The 16,213-nt window shown below is 38.7% G+C and overlaps 1 protein-coding gene across 1 annotated transcript in view; it reads right to left on the bottom strand.

Annotated features, from left to right (window-relative positions):
* The window catches only part of MALRD1 (MAM and LDL receptor class A domain containing 1), a 281,268-nt gene that overhangs the window by 98,278 nt on the left and 166,777 nt on the right, over positions 1 to 16,213 (bottom strand). The window contains exons 23-25 of the mRNA XM_089531427.1: positions 10,062 to 10,223; positions 4,267 to 4,424; positions 541 to 742 (exon numbers count right to left, since the gene is read on the bottom strand). Of these exons, the coding sequence (XP_089387553.1) occupies positions 541 to 742; positions 4,267 to 4,424; positions 10,062 to 10,223 (522 nt within the window). The remainder of the gene's footprint in view (positions 1 to 540; positions 743 to 4,266; positions 4,425 to 10,061; positions 10,224 to 16,213) is intronic.

The following is a 16,213-nucleotide window of genomic DNA, read 5'->3' as shown; positions in this document are numbered from 1 at the left end:
GAGTGAGGTCCATGGGATAAACCTACAATGGGACATAGCATGGGGGGATAGCACTTGGGAACTGTGAAGAATTAAGTGACATAAAAGCCTCCTACTGTTCCATCTAGTTTGGTCTCCAGAAGTAGTTAGCTCTGCCTTTTTCTGATTCAGAAATTAGCAATTGTGTTAGATGAAGAGATTCCACTTCAACATTAGGAAGACCTTCCTGACAGAAAGAGTTGTTTGACTGTGGAACACACTCCCCCAGAGTGTGGTAGAATCTCCTTCTTCAGAAGTTTTTAAACAGAGACCGGATGATACAAAGATTGAGTACCCCTATGAAAATCGTGTGTGTGACAATATTCTAGAAATTACCACAGGCACTATGACATTATTATTAAAATGTACTATCTACATTTATTTTGAAGGGTGACATATGCATTTATTTCTAAATCTTAAAAATAGCAAAAACAAAAACAAAACAATACATATGTACAGTAAGTTTATTCTCGGGACAGTTTTCCAAGTCCATATAGATCTACAATTTGTACAATTACCTACCTCCTGATACACATTCTGGTGTGAAAGATATGTCATCGAGGGCAAATTCTATAGGCTCATTCACTCCAGACTCCACTTCAAATGCTACTTTGAAAGGACTGTTGCTGGAAAGGGCCACGCTTGCGTATGTCCATGCATTTCTTTTATTTCCTGTTGCTGCCCACATCAAAATATCCATTCCATATTCTTCAGCAACATATACCTATTGATATAAAAACACAGAAAACACTTTTACATAGTTCCCCCAGTTTTATTACACCACTGCACAACAGTTAAATATTTAGACAATCTTCCAGAAAACAGGGGAGCACTGAACAGCTGCATTTTATATCAAACTCTGCCAGTTTTGAAAATACACTTGTCACTCCATATTCGCTAGGGTTAGGGGCACAAGGCAACTGTGAATATAGAAAAACTGCAAATAACAAAAACACCATGTTTTTATCTGAGAGGACACCTCTCTAGGAATCTCTAGGTCTTCAGTGCAACTCTGTGGTCAACGTCTGACAGACGCTAGCCTTAGAACTGCACTAGAGGAGCTACAAATGCCTAGTAGAGTATTCTCTCTAGAAATCTCTAGGTCTTTCAGTGCAACCTTTTCTTAAAGTTGACCATAGAGTTGCACTTGCACTGGAGAACCTAGATATTCCTAGAGAGAAAAAATTAATCAAATCCATGAATAATCAATTCCACAAATATGGAGGGTTGAGTGTACACTATACTTAATTATTGAGTACAATGGTTGGAATATAATTGCTACTGCCAACTAGAGCAGTCCCACTGAATCAGCTGGCAAATATCTGCTCATCAAAGGCCATAGATTTGGCCTAGCCTCAATGTGGTACTCTAGGGCAATGTCCTCTGAGGCCTCAGCAGAACCAGTCACCACCTTTGTGTCTTGGGCCTTCCATCATAAATCATAAATCCTGCAATTCAATATTGAGGAACCTCTTTGCAAGTTAATTCAGTTTCAGATAAATTTAGCACAAGAGTCACATTTCAAAGTTTAGCAAGACCAAAAACAAAAGGTTTGGGGATCAAACTAAATGGAAAAACCTAAAGCTCATGTTAGAGTTGCTTATTTTATCTAATGCTATCTTGGTATTATCTATTGTTTTACATTTATTTTGTTATCCTGTAGAATGTATGCCATTGGCAGGTTTCATTTTTGTCGATTTTTTATTGTATGTACAGCACTGTGTAAATCTATAGCGCTATATAATAATAATAATAATAATAATAATAATAATAATAATAATAATAATAATTGTTTTTGTGTGCCTTCAAGTTGTTTATGAAAGGGCGCCGCCATTTTGTACGTCCTGGGGACGTACTAGGGTTAGGTGCATGCGTAAGGCATGCACTTTGCCTAACCCTAGTATGTCCCCAGGACGTACTTTACGCCCGTCTATAACGGGCCTTTGTTAAAATAATCATAGGGAAAACATTTGCCTGGTACAGTAGAAGCAAAAATAAATTTGTTAAGCAGCACTGCATACAACACAATAACATTAGTTCCAAAACATGGAGAAGGATGCTGCTTGACCAAGCTGTGCATCCACCCAACAAAACTGAGCTGAAGATTCCCCCCCCACACACAAAAAAAATAGCCATTTAAAATGAAATTGCTATGTCCTTGCTATAATTTATTATACCCCAGTTTACATCAATTTATGTTATATGAACTGCCTAACAAGCTGGAAAAATGAAATGTTGGACATATATTATCACAGGGGGAATTAATTTTGCTTTAACTTCCAGTATTATGGCAATATGTTCAAGCAGCACTGCAGTGAAGGGATGCTGAACAGTGAAGTAGCAATTACTCTCTCCATCTCATTGTAGGTAGTAAAACAACATGGGGGACAAGCCTCTGAAACCAAGCAACGTTAACAAGAAAATAATGCATCTGTGGAGGGTAAGAGCTTCACATTTGAGAGCTCCACATCTTGAATCTCAACACAAACAGGTAGGGGTGGAATTGGAAAAAGTTATCAAGAAAAGTAGTAATCCTCAATTTTTTGCACTGAAAGAAAACAGGTTTTGTAACCCTTGAGCAGCTTCCAGACAAGGGAGTTCCTAGTGCTTCCAATCAAAGGCATTATACAGTTAATCTGTCTTTATTTCTTATAACAGTTTTTTTTTTGGGGGGGGGGGGAGGGACATAAGAAAAAAGTAGGAAATTACAGCAGGGAAAGAAGAAAGGATACTGGCAAACTCCATTACAGAATCTGCAGGTACTGGATTTCCTTATACTGAAGGAGACTCCTTTGTGTCTGAATTTGTGGCTGAGTGGGAAGGATTCTCTGCCCTTGAACTTAATGGAGATCTTTATGTATCAGTCTCTGGAAATTACTGAGCTACTTTTGAAAGTGATGGATGATGATGAAAGAGATGCAAATAAAAAAGAGAGAAAATGTACATGTTTGCATATACAAATGCATACAAGTGGCTTTCTATTAGCATGTCTTGGAGAGTTTAAAAAGTCTGTATTACAGTATTTTGCATATTATTTTCTGCCCCAAATCTGATATGTATATCAGATTTGGGACAGAAAATAATATGCAAAATAATACACACTTAATACACACAATTATACACACACACACACACACACACACACACACATAGTGGAATAACCAATGTGTGGGCAATGAAGTGCACAAGGACACCTGACCTGCTAAAACATGTTTAGGGTGGATTATGTAGCATCTATGAAACTAATTGTATGAAAGAAGTTGTAGCATGAGCTTTCATTCTACTTCCTCAGATGCAACTGAGGAAGTTGATGTGGGGGAGAGCAGATGGGGACCTAGATGCTGCAGTCCTGAGGGCAGCTGTTGCCACAGTCCTGAATGGGCAGCGAAAAGGAACGGTAAGAAACCGCACCTTTTGGAGCTGGGTTTGGGCCATGTTCAATGGCCCCGGCTTGGCCTTCTTGTGGCCTTTCAGCGATCTGGGGCATGCATCATGTGCATACCTCATCTCCAGATCAGATTGACAGCGGCACTTTTGGGCTGTCTGTTTGAGACTTAAATCTATGAAAGCTTAGGCTACAACTTCTTTCGCACAGTTAGTCACAAAGGTGCTACAAGATGCCTTTGCATACTGACATTCCTGACTAGCATTGCTAGGTCTCTGAATTCTAGAGTGGATCATGTTTGCTTTGTGCCTCACTAGGCCAAAACACTATTGCTCAAAAATAAATATCCATCTATTTATTTTCTGAGAGTAGCTCGGGGTGGTGTATAAGGTTTTCCCCTCACCTTTTATCCTCACAAAAACCTTGTGAAATAGGTTAGGCTATTGAACTAGTGAAATTTATTTCCACGCAGGCATAGGATTGTAATCTAATTTAACCAAGAGTCATTACATGCAATAAACACACACAATATCTTATGAAATGTAATATAATGCGGGTGTGGGGTCTACTCTTCCACATTGCAGATTTATTATTAATGGTATTATTATTAACCAATGCTATCTACTTTGGAAGACTAATTATTATAAAAATGAGTGGCTAATAGTGGCTTGACCTACAGCAGTAAGTTTTTAAAAAACTGTGTACACTGGTGGGATGGTGGGATTGCATGCTTGGCTGTAGAAAAATGAGAACAAAGCATCAGGCTGGACCATACTGTGGGAAAGCATAGAACTGGAAATAAGGAGAAGGATGAATAATGCTACTGTAATCAAGTAGATATTAAGTGGTCTTGTTTTGCTTACCTTTAACATTCCTGTTTGGGGGGAATTGCTTGTCCAGAACCAGAAGCGGAGTCTGCATACTGCCAGACTGGCTGGAAAATATGTGGTGGTCATTATTCTTGCTTTTTCCCCTTCACATTGAGTAGTTGAATTGACATACAAAAAGTTATCTCCATTACCTTTAAGTAAACAGAAAATCATTAACATTGAATTAAAATTAAGAAACCTTACTGTTTTCTTAGGATGCCACATCCAACAAAGGAAGTTACCTTGTTGCACCATAAAATCATAGTTAGAAGAGACCACAACGACCATCCAATCCAACCCCCAGTCATGCAGGAATACACAATATGTGATCTGTTGTTATTGTTGTTGTGTTGTCTGCCTTCAAGTCACTTCTGACTTATGGCAACCAGAAGATGAACCTATCATGGGGTTTTCCTGGCAAGTTTCTTCAGAATGAGTTTGCCATTGCTATCCTCTGAGGTGAGAGAGTGTGACTTGCCCAAGGTCACCCATTGAGTTTACATGGCCAAGTCAGGATTTGAACCCTGGTCTCCAGAGACACAGTTCAACTCTCAACCCACTTAAATACATAATTCCAATACCGATATTTCAATACATACTTATAGTAGAACTGGGAGTCCTGATCTATATTCATGGCTCTAAGTACAGAATCAAACAACAGGCTGATACGGTGAAATATAAGTATGCATTAATAGATATAGTTACATTTCTTTACTTTATTAAATCTATATACTGATCAACCTATGAGAAATTTCTGTGATATTATATGCCACTACAGTGGTAGTGTAGGAAGTCTTTAGGGGACTAGGAAAATGTCTTCTGTTTTTTATATCCTGTCCTACCTTCAATGAACTCAAAGAAGAATAAATAGCTTTCCTGCTCTACCATTTTATCCTCACAGCAACCCTATGAGGTAGGACAAGCTGAAAACTAATGATAGGCCCAACATCACTGAATTTTATGGTGCAGCAGAAACCCGCACCTTTGTCTATCAGGTCCCAGCCTAAGAACCTAGCCACTGCATGGAGGAAGCTCTCCTATGCATACAACCATTGTGCTTGATAATGCCAAAGAAAGCCAGCTGTCTATATTGTGATTTTTACAGCACTTGAAATAGCATTTTTTTTAAAATAAAAACCCTGATTTCTGAGCATGCTCTCCAAAAGCAACCTCTCCAAAAACAACAACAACAACAAAAACAACAACAACACCAAGCTCTAAATGTTTCTTTGTTAATTATTTACATATTACAACAAGTCATGATCAGTACTAGGGAAGCTCACTGCAGAAACTATATTTCCTGTATAAAGTGTATCTATTGTGCTGAAAGTTTTCTCAGGTTTATTAAGCACTTCTTGTTTCTTTCATATTTGTAGTTTTTATCTTAAATTATAACTGTACGTTTCTGGTATCTCAATGGAGTCATGCTGCTTCTCTGCAGGACAAATACAAATAAACTTTTCCAGACTTTTGAGATTAATTTAAATGAAAGAAAGTTTGAAGGATATCTTGTCCCAAGACATGCTTTTCTTTAGAGGTTATGACATCCTTGGATCAAACATACTCTGGTGTGGGAAAACAGAAACCATTACCTTATCAAGACTTTTCACTTATCAAGAATCTACTCTTATAATATTTCCAGTGAAACTCAAAATGTTGTTGCTAAAGTTTAGCAATTATGTTGTCATTTTTACTACAATTCACGGAAGCCACAATGGCTGCGGGATTCTGGGAACTAGTTTTTTTAAAAAAACTTGCCCATCCTCTCTCACCAAGCATCATACTTTCCATCTGATACCAGTTGATGAAAAATACTATTGATAATGCTGTATCAAAGGTTAGATTCTTATGCAAATCGTAGTCTGTAACTATTTTGATTTCCATGTTAAAAACCTGAGGCACTGGGCAACAGGAATAAAATGCAGGACTTGATACTATTCTCCTCCCCCCACACACAAATGTTTGTGTGAGTACAATTAAATCTATACACTGATTCGATTTATATATCACATCTTCCCCAGAAATGGGACTTGAAGGGGTAACAATAAAATAAATTAAAATTAAAATTAAAAACAGAAATCAGATAAATTGTTTTTTAAATGCAAGTCAAAACAAATAATGAAGAAAAAGTTCAAAGCAAAGGTCCTTTCAGGAGACAGTGGATTTATTAAACATATTGAGTATGTGAAGAGGCCTGAGAAAGGCTGTCTTTAGTTTCATTTTCTAATCTAACTCCAATGATCTACTTTGACTGCATCTGTGCTGCAGAAATAATCCAGTTTGACACCACTTTAACTGCCATGGCTCAATGCTATGGAATTCTGGAAACTGTAGTTCATTGTGGAAACAGAGCACTCTGACAGAGAAAGCTAAACGTCTCACAAAACAACAGTCCCCAGAACAGCACTGAGCCCTGGCAGTTAAAGTGGTGTCAAATTGGATTTAGTTCTGCAGTGTGCATGCAGCTTTTGTTAAGAAGTGATGCTGGTGTATTCTAGGAAATGAAGGGCAACACATTAAGTGTTTGAGGAAGCAATTTGAGGAAGTAATTAATGTACATTACATAGCATTTGAAAACTTCTAACCAATGTATGGGGTGACAGAAATTGTGATTAGAAAAGGTGAACTTTTCTAGACAGCAACAATGAACACAACACAAATAAAAAGTGTGTCATACAGCCCATTACTTCATCACTTTAAGAATCTGCTGCAGCTGAATCAAGGATTGAGGTTATAGCCTGAAAAGCCGAGTCCTAGAACTACTGTAGTTACATTTGCTTTTACCTACAATTGCATGTAATTTTGGCTTTTTCATTCCTAAGGTGAAGGTATCTAATGGATTTCAAAGCTGTGGTATAAGAGATTTCAAAGTCTTGAAGACTGTTGCCTTTAAGGGTTGGAATTTGTACCATTTGACCCTCAATCTTATGTAGTTTCTTGCTGTCATACAGTTTTCAGTGAATGTATTTGAGGTGGCAATTGGGGCAAAGCTCCCAGTTATTCTGAAAGTTCAGATGATAACTTCAATAGAGACAATAAAGATGATGTTCTTATGAGTTTGAGCTCTAGGTACTGCAGTTCTGTGAAAGGAGACTGGAGATTTCTGGGAGAGGGTTCACAGAACCATAAAATCATAGAATCGTAGCACTGGAAAAGTCTGCAAAGGCTACTTAGTCCAGCCCCCTGACATACACTATAGCAGCCATGAAAGATGCCCATCCAACCTCTGTTTAAAGACTTCCCAAGATGAGAAAGACTCCACCACCCTCCATGGAAATCTATTTCACTGTCAAACAGCTCTTACATTGAAAAGTTGTTCCTAGTGTGTAGATGGAATCTTCTTTCTTATAATTTGAATCCCCACTTCAGCTGCATTTGCCAACCCCCTAATTATTTGGCCTAAAATGCCCCCAGACAGAGAGTGCCATTAACTTCCTGTTCATTTCCTATTTCAAAAAAGGCCTCCACTGGGCCCAAATTGGTGTGTGTGTGTGTGTGTGTGTGTGTGTGAACATGGTGGAAACCCGCCAGCCTCCCAGAGTACATTTGCAGGCAAAACAAATTTGGAAAAACAAAACAAAACATGTTTTACCCCCTGGGGACAGGTGGCCTCTAAATATGGTGGAAAGGGCCTCAACACCCCCAAAGGTCATTTGGGGGGCATTTTGAAGCCATTTAGTTTGAACACACCACATTTTTTGCATTTTTAACTTCTTCAGGGGCCCACAATAATGGCTCTGGGGACTACATGCAGCCTGTGGGCTACACTTTGCTCACCTCTGCCTTAGGGGAAACCATGGTAATTTACAAAACTGATCTAATAATAATAATAATAATAAATTTTATTTTTACCCCGCCTTTCCAAAAAATGATCAAGGCGGCTTACAAAGGTCTATTTCTGTTCCGTAGATACTAGTGTTATAATGGGTATTGCCATGGACATTACAACCTATAACATTATTTGAAGGGTTGTTATATTGAAGATGGAGCAAGCTTGTTTTCTGCTACTCCAGAGAATAGGACACGGAACAATGAATGCATGTGACAGGAAAAGAGATTCCACCTCAACATCAAGAGGCACTTCCTGACATTAAGAGCTGTTTGACAGTGGAACACGTTCCCTCAGAGAGTGGTGGAGTCCCCTTCTTTGGAGGTCTTTAAACAGAAGCTAGATGACCATTTGTTGGGGGTACTTTGATTGGAAGTCCTTTCATGGCAGAAGAACATAAAAGCCTTGATGGTTATTCTAAATGGTTACAGCTAGTTTAGAGTGAGCTCTGCTTGTTGCTGTTGTTGTATGTCTTCAAGCACATCTGATTTATGGTAATCCTAAGGCAAACCTATCATGAGGTTTTCTTGGCAAGTTTTGTTCATGGGGGGGTTGCCTTTGTTTTCCTCTAAGGTTGAGAGGATGTGACTTGCCCTAGGTCATCCAGTGGTCAACTCACCCAGTGGAGTTTCATGGATGTGCGAGGATTGAACCCTGGTCTCCAGAGTCATAGCTTAGTGCTCAGACCACTACACCATGCTGGCTCTCACACCATGCTGTACCTCACTGTTTAAATCAAGGGTGGGAGTCAGTCTAGATTTTGTTGGACTCCAACTCCTAGCATTTGATTATTCTGGCAGGGCTGCTGGAAATTAGAGTGCAACAACATCTAGAGAACTAATGATTCCTATCCCTGAGTCAGATCTTCACTTCTAGCCTTTCAACTGCTAGAACAGCATTGTTACTATCCCTATGTAACCTAGATACTAGGTCATCCTTACTTCTACCTAGTTCCTAGATCCTTGTCCTTGAAATGGCTCCCGGCTCCTCATCTACCTTCTGTCTGTGTGACCATAGCTACACTCTTAATTTGTCCTTTGGCTCACACTCACAACTGGAGTACTTTTCCATGTTTGGCCTCACCTGGGACATTATGCTTGTGGTGATGACTCCTGCAATTTGTTAGAACATTAGACAAGAAGTCTGAATTCAACAAGAAAATTGCTACCAAGACTGTGTGTGTCATAAACTGAATTGTGTGTAAACAGAGGTCTTTACAATATGACATATGACATGAAGACTAGATTGTCATGAGTTACCAGTGTAGTTAACCCTGCTCACAGCAGTTAATACTTTGCCTCTTCATCAAAATAGGACTTGAAAGGGGAAAGTTTACCAGTGCCTCTTTAATTAACAGCTTAAAAAACAAACAGATGCAGGCAGATGTACAGAAGACCAATTTAATTTAACAGAACAGTATTTTTCTCCCAAGGGATCCTTATTCATTAATATCTTTACATTTTATTTAGCAGCCAATTATCTTAAAGAGAGGAATAAATAAATGCATCCAGCCACAACAGTGAATCAGGAGTGATAGAACTGTATTTGCTTTGGGAAAAAAAACAATTTGTAAAATTGCACTGACTGCTTGCTAACTCAAGCAAGGATGAAAATGGCTGATGAGTGGCAACCATTGGGTGGCTTTATTTTATTCACACCCAAACAGCAGCATTAGATAAAATTTAAAGTGCTCTTCCTAGCATTTTCTGTTGTCTTGTTCACAATGGAAAACAAAATAACCTTCCCTTCCACTCCATCTTGCCACTGGCATTCTGCAATAAGCTATTGGGAAGCATACACTCATGATGCTTTCCTTCTTTGCAAATCACATAAAATTAATCTCATGTCTACCACGGAACATAACCTGGCATTCTGTCAACAAATGGCTTGAAAATATCTCAGTGAGGAAGAACAACTTTCAGTCATTTCCCCCAAATGGCTGAGAACAAGAACCTATTACCTGGTGTATGATCCTGGATTTGCTGTCCTTGTTCTATAACTGTCATATTACCAATGTGCCAGTCAAAGTCATCTCCAAAATCTTGTGAAAGTCCACACACTGAACTCCATTCTTGGCCTTGAGTTTCAAAGTTACAGCTTCCTGGGACAGTGGTATACTGGCCTGCCAAAAAGGGTGGGGGAATAAAAACCCATATTAATGTACATATAACTAATGCTATTCATAGACAAATGTTCAGCACTACTCACAAAATGGTTTACAAGAATAATTAAAAATGCAGATTAAAAAATTAACTAAAAGAAAGGCAAAACTAGAAACTACATTAAACCAACAGTAATAAATTCTAAGGCGCATTCTCTGGCAAGGAACTAGCCTGTTTGCCCAATGTAGAGTGTGTGAGACAGAGTGCTGAGTGCAGAGGATGAGCATGTGAAAGTCCACCTAATATCGTGGGTGATCTCATTAGGTCTTGTGATGAAATTTCCTGAATAAATATGCGGGCAGAGTTTGCATCTTGGTTTGTGGCAAAGCTTTGTATCAGTGTCCACATCTGTGTTGTGTGTCTTCCTGCAGGTAAGTACCTGTTTGAGGTTTGGAGGCTGTCTGTAGGTGAGTAAAGGTCTGCCAGAGATAAATGGACATAAATTAGGCATTAAGAATGGGAATACATGAAAACTTATGCCAGAACATTTTAATCTCCCTGGGCATTTCATCTCAGACCTCAGAACTGTGGTCCTTGAACAAAAGAACTACTAAGAAAGTTTAGAAAGAGAAACAGCAGAATTAGAATTTATCCACAGACTACTGCCCATCAAAAATGAGTTGAACAAAGATAATTGTTTCTTGGCACACTATACACATTTCAACACTACCTAACCCCCATTCTCACAAGGGAGCCCTTGATCTGTTCATCACATCACTCTTTTCTCCACACTCATCCATTCTCCTTACCTACAGGCTACAGTTCACCAATGACTATCTTTAAAACTGGACTTGCCACTTTATTTCCATACATAAAGATTTTGAATTTGAATTGACATTCTCACACACTAATGGCATATATAGACCATCCCTGACTTTCCACTCCAACAAATGCATCTGAGGAAGTAGACTTAAGTCTATGAAAGCTCATGCTTCCAACTTCTTTCTTTCAGTTACTTGCAAAGGTGCTACAAGATCTTGCTACATACGTTATACTGTATGAAGAAATAATTCATTCATCTGTCCTGAATCTTCTTCAAAAGTAACAAGTTACCTTTAGAATGCACCAGCCCTTATGCAGATTCTTGGAGATCCTACTGCCTGCATCTTTCCATTGCAAAACCCAACTATTCACAGCTCTCTACTTTCTGTTCTATAACTAGATCCTGCTCCATTAACCAGATATTGCTAAAGAATTTATCCAAGTAAACGAAGCCTGGCCTTGAAATAAGTCAGTGTCAAGGACCCCTTTCATACTACACAATTATAGCACTATAATTTCAATTTAAATGCCATGGCTGCATCTTATGGATTCCTGCAGTTTGTAGTTTGGCGAGGCACTAGAATTCTCTGCTTATGAATTCTAAATACTCAATAGAGCTACAAATTCCATGTTTCCACAGGATGGAATTGCAACAGTTAATATGGTACTGCAGTGCTATAACTGTGTAGTGTGAAAGTGCCCAAGGAATATCATTAAGTGGTGTTTTTTTCCAGTAAGTCTCGCAGTGGAAAGGGAGGTAGAGGCAAGAAATATTTTAAACAGATTAAAAAGAGCCATCTTATTCAGCCAATTTTGGTTCATGCTGAAAAGTTTTAATACCTACAGGCATAAAAGCCCAGTGGAATCAGTGAAGAAATCATCACAACCATTCTCTGGATTCAGAGTGAGCAGCTGTCCTAATCACAAAGGAGGGCAAGGCACCACAAAATGGAGAACATTCAAGAAAAATGTAGGATGTTACAAAATAAAAGCTAAAACACTCATATAAATATAAATTCATGCTTCTTAGTTGTGCTCAAAATGGGACATTGTGGAATTCTTCCTGGACAGAAGACTGAAATGTAAGACATGTCCAGGAAAAGAAGGACATCTGGTCACCCTGTCTGGACTGGCCCTTTTGGAATCACTTCTTCATGTGCTTGCACATAAAACTAAAAGAAGCATGCAGTTTTTCAATGCTGCAGACTCCACCCATTTTGGTGCTTGTTTCGTACATACCATATATACTTGACAATAAGTCAACCTCATGTATAAGTCGAAGGCATGTTTTGGGGCCAAAATTATGGATTTTGATATGACCCATGGATAAGTCAAGGGTAAAACATAGAGACATATACTAAAGGATGAAGCAAAGGAAAACAATGCCAAAGAACTTAGAAAATTTGAGCAGGCATAACTGTTTGTGCTCACACTAAAGGTTGGATGGATAAGAGAATAGGGGTGAGGTCAGTGCTTCCAGGACAGATTATTCTCTTGTCTTCACCAGGAGCTGGTTCATATGAGTTAAAGTACAGTACTTGCATTGACCCATGGATAAGTTGACTTAAGTTTTTTGGGTCAACTTTTTGACCTAAATTTCGAGACTTAGACATGAGTATATGCAGCAATCAGCTGTGGTACAGCCTGCCATCAGTTACAGCCCTAAATTGACTTTTGCAGAAGGTTAATAGCACTTCATAGGAAAAAGCTTCCCACTGAACTAGTATAAAATGATAATCAATTTAATTTTTATTAACACAGCCTTTGGCCCCACTGGAAATCAGTGCTGAACAGCAAAGTGTTATCTACTCAGGAACAAATGCTTGTGTGCATCAAGAAAATGGACCAAAGTATTTCTGTATTTAACCAGGGGAAATGGATTTGGGAAAGGCTGTGATGCATGAAACAACTTTACATCAGATTGTAGCTTGCAATGATGAAACTGGTGTATTGTGTCCCTTTTTTGCAACCAAAAAGATTTAGGAGAGTGAAGTATATAAATGAAAAGATTTTAATTTAAATTGATTTTTCTCCTTAGTGTCTGAAGAACACTTGATTTCTCTTCTATTTTTTAAAAATTATTATTTGACTATAAATAAATCTGGTCTTTCATTACAACCCACCTTGCCTGGGCAAAGGAAATCAATCTAAATCAGTAAGATTACTTCTGGTATCTTCAACAACCAATAATGTAATAGAATACACCAGCATTGTTTGTAGAGCAGAAGCAAAGGGGATTTATTTCACATGTGAGACTAACAGAAAACTATAAAGCATTGTAATTGCAGTGCTACATGTTGAAGCGATTCCCAAATGAACGAAAAACACAATATTACCCTAGGTTAATTGTGATTGTTAACATTGGCCAGGCCTGTATGAGGGAGATGGAAGTTAAACAGTATTCTGCAGGTTGCCATATAGGCTATCATAAGGATGTTACTGTGGCTCCAGGAGACAAAACTTGATATGTATAGTTTCATTAGTTTTAATTGTTTGACCCGACTAGACCACTGAATAAATACAAATTTAACAAGTCAGCATGCATGTACTTTCTATTGATTCAGTAGGTCTACTCTACTTGGGACTAACACAGTGGAGATTATAGCATTACCTTTGCTCCTGGCATAGACACGGGATGTACTTTTAAGAAAGAGGATCTTATCACATTCATCCATCCAGTCAGCAGGCAACCTGTTTGCAACCTGGCTTCTCTTGAATTTTTTCATGATGGAATTTTCCTGTTCTTGAAAAGCTGCAGCAGAAGCCCGGTTTGCAAATGGGCTGCCTGCTACCCAATGACGGAAGAATGCGATAAGATCCACCTACTTAAAGTTACATCCCACGTCTATGCTGGGAGCAAAGGTAATGCAATAATCACCAATAATATCCAATGTACAAAAATAAAATATCACAGTGCTAGTCATGATGATCTGTAATAGACATTAGCAATTTTCTAACATCCTTGTTCTATAGTTTTTTGTGGGTTTTTTGGGCTATGTGGCCATGTTCTAACAGAGTTTCTTCCTGACATTTCGCCAGCATCTATGGCTGGCATCTTCAGAGAATGTATTTTTGTTCTAATTTACAAAACCACATTGAGAAAAATCTCAGATCTCCGGAGCAGAATTGTTAAGGGTCTTAACAATACATGATTACAGCAGTGAGAATTGGTATGCTCAGAGGTGGAAGGAAGCTGCTACTCCAATTCAAGAAGATTTGTTGATTTGTTGAACTTGCTGAAATGGACAAATTGACAACCCTGAGTAGGGAGAAATCCTTACTGGGAAATGCTTATTTCTTACATCCATTTCTACTGGGGTCAGTTAACAATATTAGGTTTTGTAAAATGAACAGAGTTTGCTTATACCATATAAAATTTATATATTATGAATCAAAGGAAGTTTATTAACAGCAGGATATAACCATTGCTTTGGGGATGGAGGAAGTCAGAGTATGTGTTATTTTTTGTTATTTTTGTGTTATGATTGTTGTTTTTTCTGTTTGTTTGTAGGTTTTGTATGGTAGTATTTAACCATATGCACAGACACAGACACACAGAGTTTTGTGTTTTAATAAAAAAAAGAGCAGTATCTCAGCTTTCTGAGTCATTTTGTTATTACATCTCATATATAGGACTTTATAGATCATAACCAGCACTTTGAATTGTGCCTAGATACAAACTGGCAGCCAATGGAGCTGTTTCAACAGGAGCATTGTGTGATTATTATATTGTACCAACATAAGTCATATTGCTTCTTGTCATTGTCGTTTGCCTACAAGTTGTTTTCAGTGTATAGCAATCCTAAAATGAACCTATCATGGAGTTTTTTCAGCAAGATTTGTTCAGAGGACGTCTGTCACTCCCTTCCTCTGAGACTGAGAGAGAGTACTTTGTCCAAGGTCACACAGTGGGCTCCCATGGCCAAACAGGAATATGAATCTTGGTCTCCTAAGGTCCTAGTCCAACAGTCAAACCACTAATCACATTGAATCTCTAGAATTAGTTACAGTACATATTTAAGAAGAGTGTATAAACTGTGGATAGAAGTCAGCTGCCTGTTTGTACCTTCCTTGCATTTGTTTCTTTTTGATACAAACCAAGTCTGTTTTCAGAGGATGAAAAAAAGATTCCTCCATTTGTCTTGAAAATTGCTTTTGACTAGATGGTCCATCAGCACAAGGCATTTGACTAGATGGTTCATCAACACAGAGGCCTGCTATTAATAAAACCTATACATAATTGAATGCAGATCAGAAAAATTGAAAGTGCTTTCAGCATGTGTGGAGTTTCTTCTTCATCAATAACAATACTGATTTTTAAAAGGGCATATGAACTGCATGTGATTCAGCTATCTGACTTGGACTCCAGACAGTACTCTGTTCCCTGTCTCTCTTCTTGCTTGCCATCTCTGTTCCAAAGATATCACAAAAATTACCTCAATTAACAACAAAGTCATTTCCTTCCATTCCAGTATTTCTACTTCTGAGGCAGCAGGCTCTCTTGTTTTTCTGAGTGTGATAGAGGGAGAAGCACCTACCCTAACAAACTCTAACAATTTTTAAGGAACTTAGGCCCTGTGCACACTGCCCTTAAAGGCCAGATTGAGGGTGGAGTTGCGGCGTCTTCATGACACATGTTCCGGCTCTGCCCAGAGGGCGGCATGGCACCGCACACCATGCGGCATCACAGCGCTCTACTGGATGACACATTGCCAAAGGAGCACCGCCAAGCTGTGGCAACATGGCTATTGCACCCTTTTCAGGGTGCAAAAAGGAGCAGCTTTTTGTGGCTCCTTTTTGCACCCTGCAAAGGCCAGATGGGGCAGTTGCCGTGGCCCCAATCTGGCTGAAATAGGGATGGCTGCATGCCACCCCTTCGGGGCTGTCGTCACTAAAACCTATTTTGCAGCTTTAATTGAGGAATCAAGAAAGTTCTGTTTCCCTATCCCATGGTATCACACAAATTAATCTGATTAACAATAACATCATTTGGGACATTTTTTTCCAGTTCTAATATTTCATTAGAATTTGCACTTTGAGCCAAAATGCATTTAATGTGCATTTTAAAGAAATGAGAGAAAAAACACTGTGGCCAGCATTCTGTTAGGAGCATATGTAAGGGAAAATGTCCTTTTTGAGTGCTGTGGAGATTAGTTTTACCTCCAAAGTGCCCAAAGCCTCTTCCCTG

This window comes from Sceloporus occidentalis, unplaced genomic scaffold (genome assembly GCF_023333645.1).
Source record: "Sceloporus occidentalis isolate IW3139 unplaced genomic scaffold, rSceOcc1.0.p SCAF_7, whole genome shotgun sequence".
In the NCBI taxonomy this organism is placed as follows: Eukaryota; Metazoa; Chordata; class Lepidosauria; order Squamata; family Phrynosomatidae; genus Sceloporus; species Sceloporus occidentalis.
This window is presented reverse-complemented; position numbering and strand designations above follow the sequence as displayed.